The 19,011-nt window shown below is 46.8% G+C and overlaps 2 protein-coding genes across 11 annotated transcripts in view; one reads left to right on the top strand and one right to left on the bottom strand.

Annotated features, from left to right (window-relative positions):
• The window catches only part of GGT7 (gamma-glutamyltransferase 7), a 28,179-nt gene extending 21,609 nt beyond the window's left edge, over window positions 1-6,570 (bottom strand). For all 6 annotated transcript variants that reach the window (XR_010154204.1, XR_010154203.1, XR_010154205.1 and 3 more), the window contains exon 1: window positions 6,348-6,570. Coding sequence is in view for 3 of the 6 variants with exons in the window: in XM_063802846.1 (XP_063658916.1) it covers window positions 6,348-6,516 (169 nt within the window). In the remaining 3 variants the exon portion in view is untranslated. The remainder of the gene's footprint in view (window positions 1-6,347) is intronic.
• A 2,134-nt stretch (window positions 6,571-8,704) lies between these two features.
• Window positions 8,705-19,011, top strand: part of ACSS2 (acyl-CoA synthetase short chain family member 2) — a 52,662-nt gene continuing 42,355 nt past the window's right edge. For 3 of the 5 annotated variants that reach the window (XM_009437081.4, XM_514806.7, XM_009437082.4), the window contains exons 1-2: window positions 10,227-10,496; window positions 16,126-16,321. In XM_009437081.4, the coding sequence (XP_009435356.1) occupies window positions 10,316-10,496; window positions 16,126-16,321 (377 nt within the window). In that variant the 5' untranslated portion in view covers window positions 10,227-10,315. Of the gene's footprint in view, window positions 8,806-10,202; window positions 10,497-16,125; window positions 16,322-19,011 lie in introns of those variants that run through there. The other 2 variants (XM_016937745.3, XM_001161837.6) reach the window with 2 other exon arrangements.

Genomic DNA, 19,011 nt, shown 5'->3' on the forward strand with positions numbered 1-19,011 from the left:
CAATACATAAACCGGGAGTGCTCGTGCATGCCTGTAAGCCCAGCTATTCAGAAGGCTGAGGCAGGAGGATCACTTGAGTCTAGAAGTTCAAAGCTGCAGTATGATTGCAATATGAATAGCCACTGCACTCCAGGCTGGGCAACATAGAAAGACCCTGTCTCTAAAAAAAATTAACACATATATTTTGAAATGAAAAGGAAAAATTACAGGGAGATAGGAATGGGAAAGGGGACTTTTTTATTCTTCCTCACTATTGCTTTTTTTTTTTTATCATGAACATGTAATTTTTGTTTTTGTTTTTGTTTTTGAGACAGAGTCTCTCTCTGTCGCCCAGGCTGGAGTGCAGTGGCGCAATCTCAGCTCACTGCAACCTCCACCTCCCAGGTTCAAGTGATTCTCCTGCCTCAGTCTCCTGAGTAGCTGGGATTACAGGCACATGCCACCACGCCTAGCTAATTTTTTATATTTTTAGTAGAGGCAGGGTCTCACCATGTTGGCCAGTCTGGTCTTGAACTCCTGACCTCAGGTGATCTGCCTGCCTCAGCCTCCCAAAGTGTTGGGATTACAGGCATAAGCCACCGCACCCTGCTGTTTTTAAACTTTATTTTCAAAAAAAGGTTATCTTCTGAGACTCTCCCTCACTTCATAATGCTTGCCTCTAACCCTCAACATCAGCATCACAGAGTCTGTAAATAAAACTGGAATTCATCCAAACAAACAGACATTAAACACCCACTGTAGGCACAGAACTCTCCTTGGCCCCTAGAAATGTCTTGTTGTTGTTGTTGTTGTTGTTGTTGCTATTGTTGTTAATAGAGACAAGGTCTTGCTATGTTCCCCAGGCTGTTCTCAAACTCCTGAGCTCAAACAATCCTCCCGCCTCAGCCTCCCAAAGTGTTGGGATTACAGGCGTGAGCCACAGCACCCGGCATTAGAAGTTTCAAAAGAAGTGTGGGAAAGGGTTTTGAACTTATATTTATTGATGCTGACTACATATTAAGCATTTTACATATATTCCCTCATTGAAGTGTTCCCAAGACTTTATGAAATAAGTCCCACTCTCGCCACTTTACAGATGAGAAAACTAAGACCGAGAAAGGTGATATTGCCCATCTCAGGTATAAAATGAGTAAGTGGGCCAGGTTTGGTGGTTCACGTCTGTAATCTCAGCACTTTGGGAGGCCGAGGTGGGAGGATTGTTTGAGCCCAGGTATTCAAGACCAGCCTGGGCAACATAGCAAGACTCCTGTCTCTACAAAAAAATTTTTTTAATTAGCCAGGAATGGTGGTGTGCACCTGTTGTCCCAACTACTCGAAAGGCTGAGGTAAGAGCATCACTTCAGCCTGGGAGTTTGAGGCTGCAGTGAGCCACTGCCCACCAGCCTGGGCAACAGGGTGAAACCCTATCTCAAAAAATTTAAAGTAAAATATAAAATAAAATAAAATGAATAAGTGGCAGGACCAAGAGTCTGTGTAACTAGAAAGCCTCCTTCCCATTGCTCCACATGGCATCAAGAGCCATTTCTACCCTCAGAAACCAACCTTACAAGCTAATTTTTGTTGCTATTTCTTGGTACTTATTGCTTTGTTTTTGAGAGATAGTCTTCCTGCCAGGCTGGAATGCAGTGGTGCAATCTCGGCTCACTGCAACCTCCGCCTTTGGGTTCAAACATTTCTCATGCCTCAGCCTCCCAAGAAGCTGGAATTATAGGCATGCACCACCACGCCCAGCTAATTTTTGTATTTTTAGTAGAGATGGGGTTTCACCATGTTGGCCATGAGGCTGGTCTCAAACTCCTGGCCTCAAGCAATCCGCCCGCCTTGGCCTCCCAAAGTGTTGGCATTACAGGCGTGAGCCACTGTGCCCGGCCCTAGGTATGGTTTAATTTGTTTTCTCCAGTCAGATATAAGGATCCAGGAGGTAAAGGTGACATGTCCCTATCATAGCTATTCAAGACTCTCTACTCCACCAGTCCATCATAAAGTTATTGATTTATACAATAAAAATATTTACTGAGTACCTACTATGTGCACTGTGGAACAGCTAGGGCAATAACAGTGTTGATTTTACTGATAGGGAAGAGCAACAGCAGGATACTGGAAAAAGATTAATTTGCAACCAGAAGGAATAAGTCTTTTGGGAGAAAGATGACAAGTTCAATTTTGGTTATTATAAATTTGTGGGACACCATAAGAAGCTGTCTGGAGGCAGTTGGCCTAGTAGATATCTAATTTTTACCTTCAGGGCTCATCCCTGGTATCTGCTTGGATACCACTTCTCATTCAATTTTCTTTTAAGGAACATTCTCTCTCCTCTCTCAGCCAACTCCCTCATCCCTGACCAAAGTATATAACTCAGACTTGGCCAGTCAGAACAGGTACCTCTGTGCAGTAACAGGCAATGTGAACAAAGCCAGGCCAATAAGACCCAAACTTTGTTATTTTGCTGGAACTACTGGGAAAGAGAAAGGCTCCTCTTTCTATTACACTTAAGTTGCTAAGTTGGTAGGATGTAAGCCTGTAGCTGCTGGGGGCATTTTGCCCCTAATAAAATGGGAGGCCTTCTGCCAATGAAGCCCACCAAAAGAAGGCAGAGCAAAAGATGGAGAAAAGTCCATTCCTTTTTAGGTACCTTAATCCAGCTATGCCTGAAACCCCATATCCCTGGACTTTTCAGTTATGCTACCCAGTAAAATTCTCTTTTTGGATGTAGCTCAGTTAAACTGGGTTTATAACAAAATAATCCTGAACAAAATTGATTATACAAGTCCAGAGTTTAGGAGAGTGATCTTGGCTAGAGGCTAGGGTCATCCCTGGCTTGTTGTTTATTCCCTTAAGGGGAGAATCACTAAAAAAAAAAAAATATATATATATATATATATAATTTTGAAACAGTGTCTCACTCTGTTGCCCAGGCTGGAGTGCAGTGGTATAATCTCAGCTCACTGCAGCCTCAACCTTCAGGGCTCAAGCCATCTGCCCACCTCAGCCTCCCGAGTAGCTGGGACTACAGACAGGCATGCACCACCACACCTGGCTAATTTTTGTATTTTTTCTAGAGACAGGGTTTCACCATGTTGCCCAGGCTGGTTCTGAATTCCTGAGCTCAAGCAATCTGCCCACCTTAGCCTCCCAAAATGCTGGGATTACAGGTGTATGCCACTATGCCCGGCAGAATCACCAAAGATGTCTGAACCAGGGAGTGACATGACCAGAAGCGATGGATGGATTGGGGTGGGGACTGGGCAAGAGGGAGGAGGCAGGAGGAGTAGCTAGGAGCCTGTGAATCATATTGATAAGAGAGGTTGGTGGCTTAGTCTACAGTGGTGATGACAGGGATGATGAGTAGGAATTTGGAAGATACTTAGGAGGGGTGCAGAGAGCACTTGATCACCATTTGGAAATGAGAAGAAAAGGAGGAGTCCAGCATGCCATTCATTATTGGGAGACTGGGTGACTGGCAGTGTCGTTAATGGAGAATGGCAGTGGAGGAAGAGCAGGTGCATGGGGAAGGGATATGATGAGTTCAAAATAGAACATGCTATAGATGAGGCACTTGCAGGACATCCGGAGACACAGGCCTGGGAGAGAAAGGAACACAAGGGCTTGGAGCTCAGAAGAAAGAAAGTATTTCCCAACTTTGGAATGATCACTGTCTAGCTCTCTTTCCCACAGAGCCTGATGTGGGGTGCCTGGCACTTGGGTTTAGGGAATGGCAGGCTAGAGGCTAGCTGGGCACAACCAAGGTCCTGGCTAAGAGGATGGTGCTGTGCCACTAGATGGTACCACCAGGTTGAGAACACAGGAGGCCATGTCAGCCTGTAGTCTGGTCCAGGTGAACCGAGGAAGCCTTGGGGCTTGGAAGTAGGATTGGGAGATATGGCATTCAAATGATTACACTGAAATGATGGCAACACACAAACCTGACACATAAATTTGGCATAAGGTATAAACTCCCAGAAGCTCAGATGACTAGGATCTCTGCTGGATTTCCATACAGGTGAGGGCAGAGCCTGTATTGAACTTCCCAAAATACTCCCTGAGGTTTTGGAACTTGCTCTCTCCTACCATTCTTTCATCCTCTCTCCTACCATTCTTTCATCCTGAGATCTTCTCTCTCATGCATTTATTCATTCAACAATTATTGAGTGCCCAATAAATAAATAGAGATGAGGGTTTTTATTGTTGTTGTTGTTTGTTTGTTTTTTTGAGACAGAGTCTCACTCTGTTGCCCAGGCTGGAGTGCAATGGCGCGATCTTCGCTCACTGCAACCTCTGCCTCAGCCTCCTGAGTAGCTGGGATTACAGACACCTGCCACCAGGGCTGGCTAATTTTTTTTTTTTTTGTATTTTTAGTAGAGATGGGGTTTTGTCATGTTGGCCAGCTGTTTTCAAACTCCTGACCTCGGGTGATCCACCCGCCTCAGCATCCCAAAGTGCTGGGATTACAGGTGTGAGCCACCACACCGGCCAGTGTATTTTGTTTTGTTTTTTGTTTTTTGTTTCTTTTTGAGACTGAGTCTCACTCTGTCACCCAGGCTGGAGTGCAGTGGAGTGATCTCGGCTCACTGTAACCTCTGCCTCCCCAGTTCGAGTGATTCTCCTGCCTCAGCCTCCCGAGTAGCTAGGATTACAGGCACCCACCACCATGCCCAGCTAATTTTTGTATTTTTAGTAGAGATGGGGTTTCACCATGTTGGCCAGGCAGGTCTTGAACTCCTGACCTCAAGTGATCCACCCACCTCAGGCGTGAGCCACCGCGCCCGGCCTATGGATAAGGTCTTGATGCTGGAGAAAGGAGAGTGAACAAAACAATCATGATCCCTGCCCTCATGGGGCTTACAGACAGGGAGTAATCAGATAATTGCACAAATAAATAATCATAGATTTTGGTAAATGCTAAGACATTTACAGAGGGCCAGAAGAAAACATGTCAGGCAGTTCCAATCTCTAGGTCAAGAGAGACAGGCATTCTCTGTTGAGCTGGAAGAGGAAACTAAGGCCCAGGACAGGGTAGGTGTGCCCATTGTCGCTTGGTGAGTCAGGGCTGTATTAGGACCAGAAGTCTCACTCCTGACTACTGAATAAAAGGCCTAGCTTCAGGCTGATATCCATCACGACACATCTTCCCACTCCTCTCCCTGCTACCTCCTGATTCCACTCCCTTTGGAAAATAAGTTTTGATCCGCAGCCCTGACATTTGATGCCCATAAACCTCTAAACTCCATCTTCATTATCTCCTCACCCCCACCCCATACAGAGTGCAGTCCAGTCAGGTTGGCAAGGGCTGCTGGTCAGGGCCAGATGACCAGAAAGTGTAGAGGAGGAGAGAATTTGGGGCTTTCAGACTGGGAGCAGCTAGGGAAGGGCCAAGCCGGAAAAGCAGCATCTGCCAGGCTGGTAAGAGACAAGGCTCAAGTGCAGGCACTGCGAGGAAGCGAGAGTGAGGTAGAAGGATGCTCTAATGCCAGGAAGTGACGTGCAGGGACAGAGGGATGGGGGATGAAGGATGAAGAATGGAGGGGAGGATGAAGCTGGGCCACATGGCTAGGAGGAAGAGCAGCAGGGAAGGAATGCACAGAGAGCTCTTTGCCCCCAGGTCTCTTCCAATCCCTGTCTCCTCCTTCTCTTACCCCCACTTCTCACAATTCCAGCAGAGGGCTGAGGGGAACACAGTAAAATTCTGGAGACTGCTTCCTAGGGAGCAGAGTACCTTACTAATACCCCCGCCAGATCCATGGCTCAGGGAGGGGTGGGGTAATCCACAGGAGAGTGAAGGCGTTCTAGTCCCCAAGGACTTTGAGAGGTCATGCAGTCCATGCCTCCGTCTCCCAATACCCAACAGAGGGGAATCATATTCTCTTTACCCCTCCCTAGACATGAAGAGATTCTCCGCTTCTCCCAGACCCTCTGCTTCTCACAATCCCTGGCTGTGGGGAACTTCTCTTAAGGCACAGATTGGATCCCTCTTGCTGCAGTCTCTGACTTGGTTTCTCCTATCCTGTCCTCTGTGGCTAGAGAAAGCCCTCTTCTGGGTGATCACAGCGGTTCCTTAGGATCTCCCCTTCAACATTCCTTCATCGTTAGTTGGTTCTTCCCAGAAGGTAAGCCCAATCCCTTCTACTGCAGTCCCTAGCATCCTCTCCGTTGTCGCATCCTATGCCTCCAAGGCAGAAATGCACCCCCTTCCTCACCAAATAATTAACAGAGACAAGGGAGAAGAAGGGAGAGATCCAAGAAGATGGGGATGAATTAAGGAGATGGAGCTGGAGGTGGATGCTCGACACAGAAGAAGGAAGACCGGGGACTTCCCAAGGCAGGGCAGGGACGGGGTCAGCGGGCCTCACCGGTGTCGGGGTCTCCCAGAAAGGCGTCCTCGTCCTTGCGGCCCCTCAGCGGGGCCGCGGGCGCGGGCTCGTCCTCGGGCAGCCGCGGGAAGCTGGTGATGCTCATGTAGTCCACTGGCGAGTAGGCGCCCAGGGCGCTCTCCTGGCTGGCCTCGTTCTCCGCCGCCATCCTCGCCCGCGCCCCCCAGCAGCGCAGCGCCTGCCGGAAGTGGCTGCGGCGGGGGAGTGGGAGGGCGGAGGGCGGGGCCTGATCTTCGCGACAGCCGGGAGGGGGCGCCTCTCCCAGCCCTCGGCCGTGTCCCGGTCTGACTCGCCCCCGTCTGCTCAGCGCTGTCAGCCTGCAGCTGGCACACAGGTGCGCGTAGATGGACAGCCAGGAAGGCAGCGCAGGGTCGAGGGGAGAGCGCGGTGCAAGCGAGACTTCAGTGGCTCTGCACTTTACGCAGCTCAGGGACCAAACCCCTTCCTCCTTCCAGCCTGAATACAGCTAGTGTCCTCCTCAAATCGCAGGCTTCCTTTTCGGGCCCCAGACCTTTTCACTGACCGCAAATCCCTCTCGACCCCAGATCCTGTCTCTGACCCCAAACTCCTCGGACCCCAGACCCCTCCTTGAATTCCGAGATCCTCCTCCTCCGATTTTAGACTCCTCCTCCGACCTTAGACCTCTTTTTCGACTTCAGACTCTGTCTTCACCCCCAAACCCTTTTGAAAACCCCAGCCCATGCTTCATCTCCAGGCCTCTTTGACTGCAGACGCCTCTTTGGACAACAGATCCCTCCTCTGACCTCAGATCCCTTCCCGCACCCCGACACTTCTGACTCCTCTTTCAACCACATTCTCAAACTTTAGTGTGTGTTAGGATCTTTGAAAGCGGATCCCCAGATTCCACTCCAGCGATCATGATTCAGTAGGCTGGGATGAGGTCCTTGGAACCTGAATATTTACCATCATTTTAAGAGTTTTTGATGTGGTTCTGGAAAGGACACTTTGAGAAAGAAGGAGTGGTGGTAGTGATGGTAGGGCAGGAGTGGGGCAAGGTGGGGAATAGGTCTCCATATTCTGGATGTCTGGGTTCTATTCTGCTACCGCTCAAACACTGTGTAATCTTGGGCAAGACAATTAGTCTCTCTATCAGTTTCCCCATCTGTGAAATGGAAAGAATAATAGTACCCATTTTAGAGGGTTGTCATGAGGATTAAGTAACAGAATGGAAAGCGATTAGTATAGGGCTTGGCACCTACTCAATAAATGGCATCATCATCATCATCATCATCATTGCCTTAATCTGGTAGATTCATTCCCTCCAAACTCATCCATCCTCTCTCCACTCCGAACTTCTCCATATCCAAGGATGAGGGAGGTTCCTTCTTTTACGAGGTCTCTGTTCCAAACTTTCATTGTGAAGTCCACAGGAAGAGAGGGGGGCTGGTGAAGCCTCTATACACACATCCTTTCTCTTCCCAACCCCAGACCAGTCTCAGGGATGGCCTGAAGTGCTTGAAAAATCTACTATATACACAGCAGCTGCAGTAGCAACTATAGACAAGAGGGGGAAGCAGTGTGTCGGGAACAGCTCTGGGGTTTGGGTGTAGGACTTGGGAGAGAGGATAGGAAGGAGAGGGCTACTCAGAGCTGTGTGGTAAGAGTGCCCAGGGAGGGTAACAGTCTATCACCAAAACGTGTACCCATTGTCTGTGCCTTTCCCCACCCCAGAGAGTTCTTATCTCCTCAGTGATGTTTGTAGGGTCTATTACACTACCCTGAGGTCTAATCCCTCTGGTGGGACCCTTCCCCACTTGATGAGGTCTGCACCTTCTCAGTGATGTCCACTCCCACAGTGTAGTTGGCAGCTCCTCACTGGAGTTTGAGTCCTCTGGTAGGGTCCACGTCTCCTTAGTAAAGTCTATATCCTCTGTATCTCTTAGGGGAAATCCATGTCTCCTCACTAGGGTAAGTGCCCTTCAAAGCCATTCATGTCCTATTAGCAGGGCCCAGGGCCCTTCAGTCAGATCTGAGAACCCCCAGCAACATCTGTGCTCCCTTAGTGGAGTCCATGTACTGTCAGTGAAGTGTGTGTCCCTTCGGTGCAGTGAATATCTCCTTGATGAAAGTATCTGACCCCTTGGTGGGGTCTATGTCCACCCCAAGAGGTCTGTACTCCTTCAGTGGGCCCTGAGATTCCCGCCCTCCTCGGGATTGGGCAGACTCTCGGTCTCCCATAGAGAGATTTTTTTTTCAGCTTAGGGTGTGCAAGGTTTACGGTCAGCTGGGCAAAGAGCAGGGAAGTAGCTGGGAAGGGAGGCTGGGCTAGATGGCATCACAAGGCCTGTGTAGGCTTCAGGAGGTGGGAGCTGCCCGCTTCAGGCCTCAGAATCACTCTTGGAGTTAGATATTTAAGAATCCTTCCTGCCTTGACAGCCAGTCTGTGAAATGATGGTGAGGTGGGCACTTCTTCGTGGTGAGTGCAGGTGAGAGATGGAGGAGGGTCCTGCCTGACTTCTTTCTGGGGTGGAGGGGCTAGAGAGAAGCTAGAGGTAATTAAGCCCAGGTTGTGGTGGTGGTGGTGGGGGTTTCCCTTGGTGGAGTAAAGAGATTGTGAAGGAAAGAAGAGAATGTGGGCCAGGTGTGGTGGCTCACGCCTGTAATCCTAGCACTTTGGGAGCCCAAGGCGGGCAGATCACCTGAGGTCAGGAGTTCAAGACCAGCCTGGACAACATGGTGAAATCCCATCTCTACTAAAAATACAAAAATTAGCTGGGCGTGGTGGTGTGCACCTGTAATTCCAGCTACTCGGGAGGCTGAGGCAGGAGAATTGCTTGAATCCAGGAGGCAGAGGTTGCAGTCAGCCGAGATCGTGCCATTGCACTCCAGCCTGGGCGACAGAGCGAGAGACTCCATCTCAAAACAAAAACAACAACAATAAAGAGAATGTGAATGATTTTTCCTATTTGCACAGACTTTGATATTTTACAAGCCTTAGCTTCAAGCCTGACGAGGAAGTAAAACCAAATCTGGAGTCAAAGAACCTAGCTTTGGCCCTAACTTGGTCGTTATTTGCTCTCTGACTGTGCACCAGTTCCTTCCCTTTCCTGGGTTTGCCATTTGTGCAATTAGGAGGTGGGCTTATTACAAAAAACCTGAAGGTGTCTCCTAGTCTTCACTTATTGAGTCTTGTACTTTAGATCTGGATGGAGATTTGTGAAGGCAAGGAGATTGAAGACATGTCCTCATAAGAGGGAGAAAATCTGAGCTGGTTCCAGGGTGAACAGAGAGGAGATGCTGTCGCCAGAGCATGCCCTCAAGGTCATGGGAGAAGTTTTTCCGGAGGACGGGAATGTGGGTGTGGCTGAGAGAGGGGGGACCTGGAGGGAAGGGTGTCACCTGGAAGGAACTGGTGATAGGACTGTGCAATCAGATCACGGGGCGGCTCCGCGATGGACCTTACTCAACTCCTCTCCTTAGTCCATCCCTTTCCCTTTCGATCCTTGCCCTAACCCAACCCCTTATCTGTCACTCCAAGACCCCACCCCACTCTGGTCACTCCATGGCTCTGCCTCCTCTCCTGTCACAACCAGCCGGGTTACTCCCCATCACTCCATGGGCCCACCTCCTCTCCTGTCCCGCCTGGCCCCGCCCCTCCCTTGGCACTCCACGGTTCCACCCTCTCCCTTGTCACACCCTGCCCCGCCCCTTCTGCTTTCACTCGACGGCGTCACTCCTTCCGGCAAGTCAGCTCCACCCCTATCCCTCGACTTTTCCTTATAGTATTTCTGTCCTTGCTAACCTCGATCCCTCCCCAGCCAGACATGGCCCCGCCCCCTCTGGCACCGCCCACCCGCCAGACTAAGCCACTCCCCCACCCACCAGGCCCCGCCCCTCTACGGAGGCCCCGCCTCTAGTTCGGCCTGTTTTCCCAGTCCCGGCACCCGCCGCGACCGCAAAGGCGGCCGCGGTTCTAGGAACTTGACATGATGGGGCTTCCTGAGGAGCGGGGCCGGAGCGGCAGCGGGAGCCGGGGCCAGGAGGAAGCTGGAGCCGGAGGCCGGGCGCGGAGTTGGTCTCCGCCGCCCGAGGTCAGCCGCTCCGCGCACGTCCCCTCGCTGCAGCGCTACCGCGAGCTGCACCGGCGCTCCGTGGAGGAGCCGCGGGGTGAGGCCCGGCCCGGGCGGGCCTGGGGGTGTCAGTGAGGAGAAGAGTGGGGGCTCCCTGGGGGAGTCGGGGGCTCCCTTTGGAAGCTGAGGGGTGGGTGAGGAGATGGAGGTTCTGTGAAGGAAGAATTGCGGTTCTTTGAAAATGGAAAAGGGATTCCGGGAGGAGACGAGGGTTCCATGGGAGCTGGGGAGTTCCCTGCAGACTTGGAGGGTCCGTGGTGGAGATGCGGGTTTTTGCGAGGAGACGCGGGATTCCGTGAGGGAAGAAGTGAGGTTCCTTGAGATTGGGACGGGGAGGTCGGCCAAGAGAGTGAAAGTTTCATGGGAAGAGAAGGGGAGTTCCTGAGGCGAAAAGAGGGTCTCTAAGGGGCGACGGGAGCCTTGAAGGGAGGAGGGCCACGAATAGAACTTTCTTTGCTTCCCTTTCACACCAGCTCAGCCACTGCCTCCTGAGACCCTTAACCTGTGAACTGTTGAGGGCAATAACGGGTCTGGTTCCCATCTTGGGGTCCTCAGATTAGTAATGGAGTCCCCGATCTATTTTTAGTATATCGGACATCCTAATGGAAATTACGCGGTATAAGACTGAACGAGTTACTACGATGTCAAGTTGTTTTATTTATTTTTTTTAACTCGGGCTGGGATTGTATTAGTAATAATTCAGAAGTTCTGATAGATGGTTCCATGTCTGTTAAAATGTATGAGGAAAATCGGCCAGGAGCAGTGGCTCACGCCTGTAATCCCAGCACTTTGGGAGGCCGAGGCGGGCGGATCACTTGAGGTCAGGAGTTCGAGACCAGCCTGGCCAACATGGTGAAACCCCCGTCTCCACTAAAAATACAAAAATTAGCCGGGTGTGGTGGCGGGCACCTGTAATCCCAGCTACTCGAGAGGCTGAGACAGGAGAATTGCTTGAACCCAGGAGGCAGAGGTTGCAGTGAGCCAAGATAGCACCACTGCACTCCAGCCTGGGCGACAGAGCAAGACTTTGTCTCAAAAAAAAAAAAAGGTATAAGGAAAATCCCCCTACCCTTGCCCTCAGTCTGGGTAAAGGACAGATAGATAGATAGATAGATAGATAGATAGATAGATAGATAGTTTGTTTTGAGACAAGGTGTTGCTCTGTCACCCATGCTGGAGTGCAGTGGCCCGTTCTAGGCTCACTATAGCCTGCATCTCCTGGGCTCATGCGATCTTTCCGCTTCAGCCTCCTGGGTAGCTGGGACTACAGGTGGACGCCATGACACCCAGCTAATTTTTTGTATTTTTTGGAGAGACGAGGTTTTGCCATGTTGCCCAGGCTGGTCTTGAACTCCTGGCCTCAGGCTTTCCTCCTGACTTGGCCTCCCAAAGTGCTGTGATTACATGTGCATGAGCTACTGCGCCTAGCCAAGGAGTCAAAATTGCACCCCCATTGGGAGGCAGCATGATGTTTGGTTGTGGGACAAGCATGAGCCACGAATCAAATCCAGAAAAATCTAGATTTAGACCCTGGCTCTGCTGTTCATTTACTGTGGGGTCTTAGGCAAATTTTTAAGCCTGTCTGAGATTCCTTTTCTTCCATCTATAAGATAGGACTAGTAATACTTGCCTAATGGGTTTGTATAAGGTCTAAAGTGTGTAATAAGTATGCGCTATAACATGCCTGATGCACAGTACACATTCAATAAATAGTAGTTAGTCTGATACAATATAAATCAAGCAATTACCAAGTAATGCAAGACAGGATTCAATCAAGTGTAAAGTGGTGGAGTTGGGATTTGAACCAAGACAGTTTGACTGCAGAATCCATATCCTAATAGCAATGCTATTCCTCTTCCATGACCCCACAGAATGCATTTCACCAAATTCCGTCAGATACAGAATTTCTACCAGGGAAGCAGCCTCCTAATTTGTCCTCTCTTGCCTAGTTTCACCAACTTGAGTCTTTCCAGTAGATTTATCAAGACACCATTAGATTGATATTATGGAAATATGCTTTCATATGTCACTGCAAAAACTTTCAATAGTTCCCTGTTTCTGGCAGTTTCTAATTAAAATTCTGCTTTTCTTTTTAAGACCTCCAGATAATCTAGCTCCACCCTGCCTCTCTATTCTTATCTCCCACTACTTGCTACCACTCCCCTCATTCTAGATAGATCATTCTCCTTGATATCCTGGATACACATTTATTCCCACCTTCTTGCCTTTGTTCATTTCCTTCTGCTTCTCTCTACCTAGTCAAACTCCACCACTTCCAATAGAGCATTCACTGATCATCCCAATTTATGCTCACCTTTTTCCTCTTCTGAATATCTTTAGTACTTAGAAACTATGCCACTCATCCAGATTCTGACACACACACACACACACACACACCCCTACCCCCCCCCAAAAAAACCAGAAAAACTAAGTGTGCATAAAATTCAGTTTTGTAGCCAAACATGGTGACGCACGTCTGTAATCCTGCTACTCAGGAGGCTAAGGCACGAGAATTGCTTGAACCCGGGAGACAGAGATTGCAGTGAGCCAAGATTGTGCCACTGCACTCCAGCCTGGGCGACACAGCGATACCCTGTCTCAAAACAAAAACAAAAACACCTCAGCTTTCTTCATTCCTTGTTGATGGACATAAATGTGGTTTATAAATAGTTTTATATACTATGTGCCTACTATTATCACTTGAAAATATTTTTGAGTATTTGTACTCTCGTTATTAGCTGCGTGGTCCTTGGCAGAGTTTCCTGTGCTTCCTGAGCTTCAGTTTTCTCATCTATAAAATTAGGATAATTAATGTATACTTTGTAAGACCATAATGTCGTAAAGATTAAATGAGATTAGTCCAGTCCCTGATACATGAATGGCATTTACTAAATACTAGCTCTCATTTGCTTTCTCTTTAATGGCCATTTATTATTCTATGGTATTACTACTTGTATTACTAGTTTTCATCAGTTTGTTATTGTTGGACTATTGGGTTGTTTCCAGTTTCACTATTATAGTGTTGCTATAAACATCTCTTTACTAATCACTTTTTTTCTTTGTGATTATTTTCTTGAAGTCTATTCCCTATAGTTGAGATAGCAGAGAAAAGGGTATAAAAAGTTTTATGGGCTGGGCGTGGTGGCCCACACCTATAATCCCAGCATCCTTTGGGAGGGCAAGGTGGGCTCCCAAAGCTTGAGCTTAGGAGTTTAAGACCAGCCTGGGTAATATGGCCAAACCCTGTTTCTACAAAACAAACAAACAATGTGCGCCTGTAGTTCCAGCTACTGGTGGGGGAGGGGGTACAGCTGAGATGGGGGGATCACTTGAGCCAGGGAGATGGAGGTTACAGTGAGCTGAGATCATGCCACTGCACTCCAGCCTGGGTGACAAAGAGCGAGACACCGAGCTAAAAAAATAATAATAATAGAAATTAAAAAAAAAAGTTTTATGGCTCTTGTCATGCATTGCCTTGCAATCTAATAAGACTGCGCCAATTTCTTACAATGCCATTATTGTGTAAGAGTATCTGTTTTCCCAGGGCCACCCAGACATTGGGCTTAATAATTTTTTTAAATTTTTACTAGTTTTCTAGGTATATAATAGCACCTTGGGGTTGATTTAATTTGAATTTCTTTAATACATTACAACGTTGTACACTATGTGATTTAGCTTTCAATTATATTCTGTCTTGTACATTAAAAAATATTTCATGTGTTAATCGTATCTCTCCAACTAGACTATATAAGCTCTAAATTGTGTAACCTGAAACAAATGACTTAGCTTCTGTGAATTTTATTTCTTATGAAATGAAATGAGGGGGTGATAATCTGTAAGGTTACTTCCATTGTAATGGTTCTAATTGCTTCTCTTCCCTCCAAAATTTTTTTTTTTTTTTTTTTTTTTTTGAGACAGAGTCTTGTTCTGTTGCCTAGGCTGGAGTACAGTGGTGCAATCTCAACTCACTGCAACCTCCACCTCCCAGGTTCAGGCGATTCTCCTGCCTCACACTCCTGAGTAGCTAGGATTACAAGCACCCGCTACCACACCTGGCAATTTTTTTTTTTTTTTTTTGTATTTTTAGTAGAGACAAGGTTTCACCATGTTGGTCAGGCTGGTCTCGAACTCCTGATTTCAGGTGATCCGCCCGCCTTGGCCTCCCAAAGTGCTAGGATTACAGGAGTGAGCCACAGTGCCTGGCATCCTCTAACTCTTGATTCAGTACTCAGACTATCCTAAATTCTCTGCATTCATATGTTTTACCTGTTGAGTACATTTTCTGCAGAATAGCCAGGCAGATATTTTAAGAATGTAAATTTGATCATGTCACTTGCTTAAAACCCTTCAATGAATTTTCATTGCTCTTGGGATATATACCAAATTCCTTATTATACACAGAATTGCATGATTTGCCCAGTTTATGCATCAATTCCTGCTATTCTTTCCCTTATTCTCAGTGTTTCAGCCTCAAGGAGTTCCTCCTAACATATGCCCTTGGTCTCTTTTTTTCATATGGGAGTGGAGAAAAACTTCTATTCATCTTTCAGATTTTAGCAAAAATGTCTCAAGGAAGTTTAGATCTTGACTTAGTAATTGTGTAACCTTAGACAAGTTATTTAGCCTCTCTGAGCCTTGATTTTCAAGTTTATAAAATGAGAAAAGCCTCCCTTCTAGAGTTGTAGTAAGGATTAAATGAGATAATACATATGAAAAGCTTAAAGAAACATTTGGCACATAGTGAATAACACTTATATAAGTAGAAGCTGGAGAAGGAGGTACTCAATATATAATTGCTGAGAGAGAATGCACGAATTAAGAGAAGAAAGAGTTGGTCATGGAAGGTTCTGTGGGTGAAGAATTTTTTCTTTTTACTAATTACTTCATTAAAAAATTTACTTTCTAGTTAGACAGATGGTGAAAAAAATTGTACTTGATTTCAGCAGAACTCGGTGTGTATCTATAATCCCAGCTTCTTGGGAGGCTGAGGCAGGAGGACAGCTGAGTCCAGGAGTTTAAGACAAGCCTGGGCAACAGCAACAAAAAATTACTGATTGCCTATTTTGTGCTAGGCATTGTGCTAGTACTAGGTGGCTCTGATTTTAATAGATGGTAAAAAATGAGTAGGCAGTCTTGAGGACAGGAGGAAGAATTTGAGTCAAGATTCAGCCCAAGAGAATAGAAGATGGGTTAGAAGAGTGTTGGCTGCTGGCCGGGCGCGGTGGCTCACGCCTGTAATCCCAGCACTTTGGGAGTCCGAGGCGGGCGGATCACGAGGTCAGGAGTTCGAGACCAGCCTGGCCAACATAGTGAAACCCCGTCTCTACTAAAAATACAAAAATTAGCCAGGCGTGGTGGCACGCGCCTGTAGTCCCAGCTACTCGGGAGGCTGAGGCAGGAGAATTGCTTCAACCGGGGAGGCAGAGGTTGTGGAGAGCCGAGATCATGCCACTGCACTCCAGCCTAGGTGTCACAGTGAGCCTCCATCTCCAAAAAAAAAAAAAAAAGTGGTGGGTGCTAAGATTAGACAGGTAAAGAAGGGACCCAGGTGGTGGGTCCTAGGGCAAGGAAGTTATAATTTGATCCTGTGTATAGACTGGTAAGCCTTCTGAGGCTAAATATGTCTCAGAAGATTAATGATATCTGGGCTTCCATTTCTGTTGCAGAATTCTGGGGAGACATTGCCAAGGAATTTTACTGGAAGACTCCATGCCCTGGCCCATTCCTTCGGTACAACTTTGATGTGACTAAAGGGAAAATCTTCATTGAGTGGATGAAAGGAGCAACTACCAACATCTGCTACAATGTACTGGATCGAAATGTCCATGAGAAAAAGCTTGGAGATAAATTTGCTTTTTACTGGTAAAAATATCTATCTTATACTTGGTGGCAGATAAAAACACTCATTTGATACTTACAACAACCCAGTAGAGTAAGCAAAGTGTCATCAACTTAATGCCTCAGGTGAGGAAAAATACCTCAAGGAAGCTACATGACTTCCTTCAGATCACATAACTAGTATGTGACAGAGCTGACATTCAAAGCCAAGTGTCCTGACTTCTAGTCTAGTGTTCTTGGCTTTGTAGTTGAAGAGGGAGAAAGGGCATTGGCAAATGGAAGAGAACAAGACTGAGTAGCTTTCTTCCTCATTCTTGCTTTGGAAGACAAATAGTATTGGGTTTTTCACCACCACTACTACCACTACCATTATCATTATCTTTTACAGAGCTGTGTGCCAGAAACTATGCTTAAGTGCTTAACAAATACTATCTCCTTTGATGCTTATAATAATTATGAAAGCACTATTTGTTTTCCTCATTTTACATAGGGGAAAACTGAAATTCTGAGAAGTCAAGTGACATATCTGAAGTGAAACAACTAGCTAGAAGCAAGGCTGAGATTCAAACCTAGGCAGTATAATTACAGAGCTTACACACAACCATGGCACTCTATTATTCCTCTAATTCCTTACCTTGGCCTCTCAACAGGTTTGTAAAATAGGAATTCTTAGTTTCATTTTATAGGTGAACAAATGAAGCATTGAAGGGTTATGTAGTGAATAAGGTCATAGAGTGAATAAGTGGTAGAGCCAGGATTCAAATTCAAGTCTGCCTGACTCCTTGCTTGTACCACTAGGCCATGCAGCCTCCCCAGCAGGAAATTTCTAAGACTGCTTCTCCCAGGAATTTAGCTGTCTAGGAGATACTACTATACCGAATCCAAATAGGACTTTGAAATTCCAATAATTGGGGTGTTGCTTCTGCCACAATCTATGAGCACTCAGAGTTGATCTATTGTTTTTGTATTGTTTTGTTTTGTTTTGTTTTTTTGGAGACAGGATCTTGCTCTGTTGCCCAGCCTGGAGTGCGGCGGCATGATCTTGGCTTACTGCAACCTCTGCCCTGCCTCCCCTGCTCAAGCAATCCTGCCACCTCAGCCTCCTGAGTAGGTGGGACTACAGACATGCACCACCACGTTTGGCTAATTTTTGTATTTTGTATTTAGTATTTTTTGTAATGATGGGGTTTCACCATGTTGCCCAGGCTGTTCTCAAACTCCTGAACTCAAGCAATCCACCTGTCTTGGCCTCCCAAAGTGCTGGGATTAGTGTGAGCCACCATGTCTGGCCTGATTAATTATTTAAGCTAGCCAATAGGAGCAGCTTGGATGCTTCATGGGAGAGTTAAATTGAAACTCACTCAATATCTTTGCCCAGTTTGTGTGATATATTGAGAAGAGCCTTAACCTGAGAGACAAGAAATTTAGGTTCTCCTTTCAACTCTGCCATTAACATGTTATATAACCACAGACAAGGCATTTAACTAAGAGTCAGTTTCCTCTTCCATAAAATGGGGATAATAATTCTATCCTTGTTTTTCTCTCTAGATTGTTGTAAGAATCAAATGAGATAACGTTGTAAAAGCACTTATTTGTTTATTGGAAAACACTGTATAGGTGTGAGTGGTCTATTATTATACTACCATTGCTTAGTTGGGGGCCAGTTTGTCACTGAAATTCACTGTCCATTGTGTCTGTTGAGACTCTCTTTAGCTTCTGCTCTAGAGCTTTATGCTTGAGCTCCAGCCAACACTTGGGCTCATTTCCCAGGCTCTTTAAAGATCAGAAAACCTTTAAAGATCTTCAAAGGAGGCCGGGCATGGTGGCTCATGCCTGTAATCCCAGCACTTTGGGAGGCTGAGGCAAGAGGGTTGCTTGAGCTTAGGAGTTTGAGACCAGCCTGGGCAACACAGTGAGACCCCCATCTCTATTTCACAAAAAAGAAAGAAATAGGCTGGGCATGGTGCCTCACGCCTGTAATCCCAGCACTTTGGGAGGCCAAGGCAGGTGGATTGCTTGAGCTCAAGAGTTCGAGACCAGCCTGGGCAACATGGCAAAACTCCCTCTCTACATAAAAGACAAAAATTAGCTGGGCATGGTGGTGCACGCCTGTAGTCCCACCTACTTGAAAGGCTGTGGTGGGAGGATTGCTTGAGCCCAGGAGGCGGAGGTTGCAGTGAGCACAGATCACACCACTGTACTCCAGCCTGGGCAACAGAGCAAGACCCTGTCTCAAAAAGTAATAGTAATAAAAATAAAATAAGAAAAATAAAAAGAGGAAAAAAAAGATCATAAAAGGAAATGCTTGTATCTGAATTTGTTCCCTGGTTTGAAAGAACTCAGGTGCCTAATGGAAAACAGAATACACAGGCCAGAGTTTTCAATCACTGGAGAGTTTTCCAGAATCCTGAGGCCCTTTCTTTCTAGAGACACCAGTTCCCCTACCACCCTTACCTGAACAGGCTCTGGAGAGCCTCTCTTTCCCCATCTGTAAAATGAGAGGAGTAGACTAGATCAGCATTTTCCAAAGAATGCTTCAGGAACTGCTAATTACTGGAGATATTAGTAGGGGGCTTCTTAATTCATAAAATGATTGAGTCTGAGAAACACTACATAATAAATTGCCTTTGTGTGAGATTCCCAATGTGTATTAGCATAGTAAAATCTCCAAGATGTCCTACATTAGAGATACCTGATTAATTTTGTTTAACATA

The sequence above is a fragment of the Pan troglodytes genome, chromosome 21, assembly GCF_028858775.2.
Source record: "Pan troglodytes isolate AG18354 chromosome 21, NHGRI_mPanTro3-v2.0_pri, whole genome shotgun sequence".
Classification (NCBI taxonomy): domain Eukaryota; kingdom Metazoa; phylum Chordata; class Mammalia; order Primates; family Hominidae; genus Pan; species Pan troglodytes.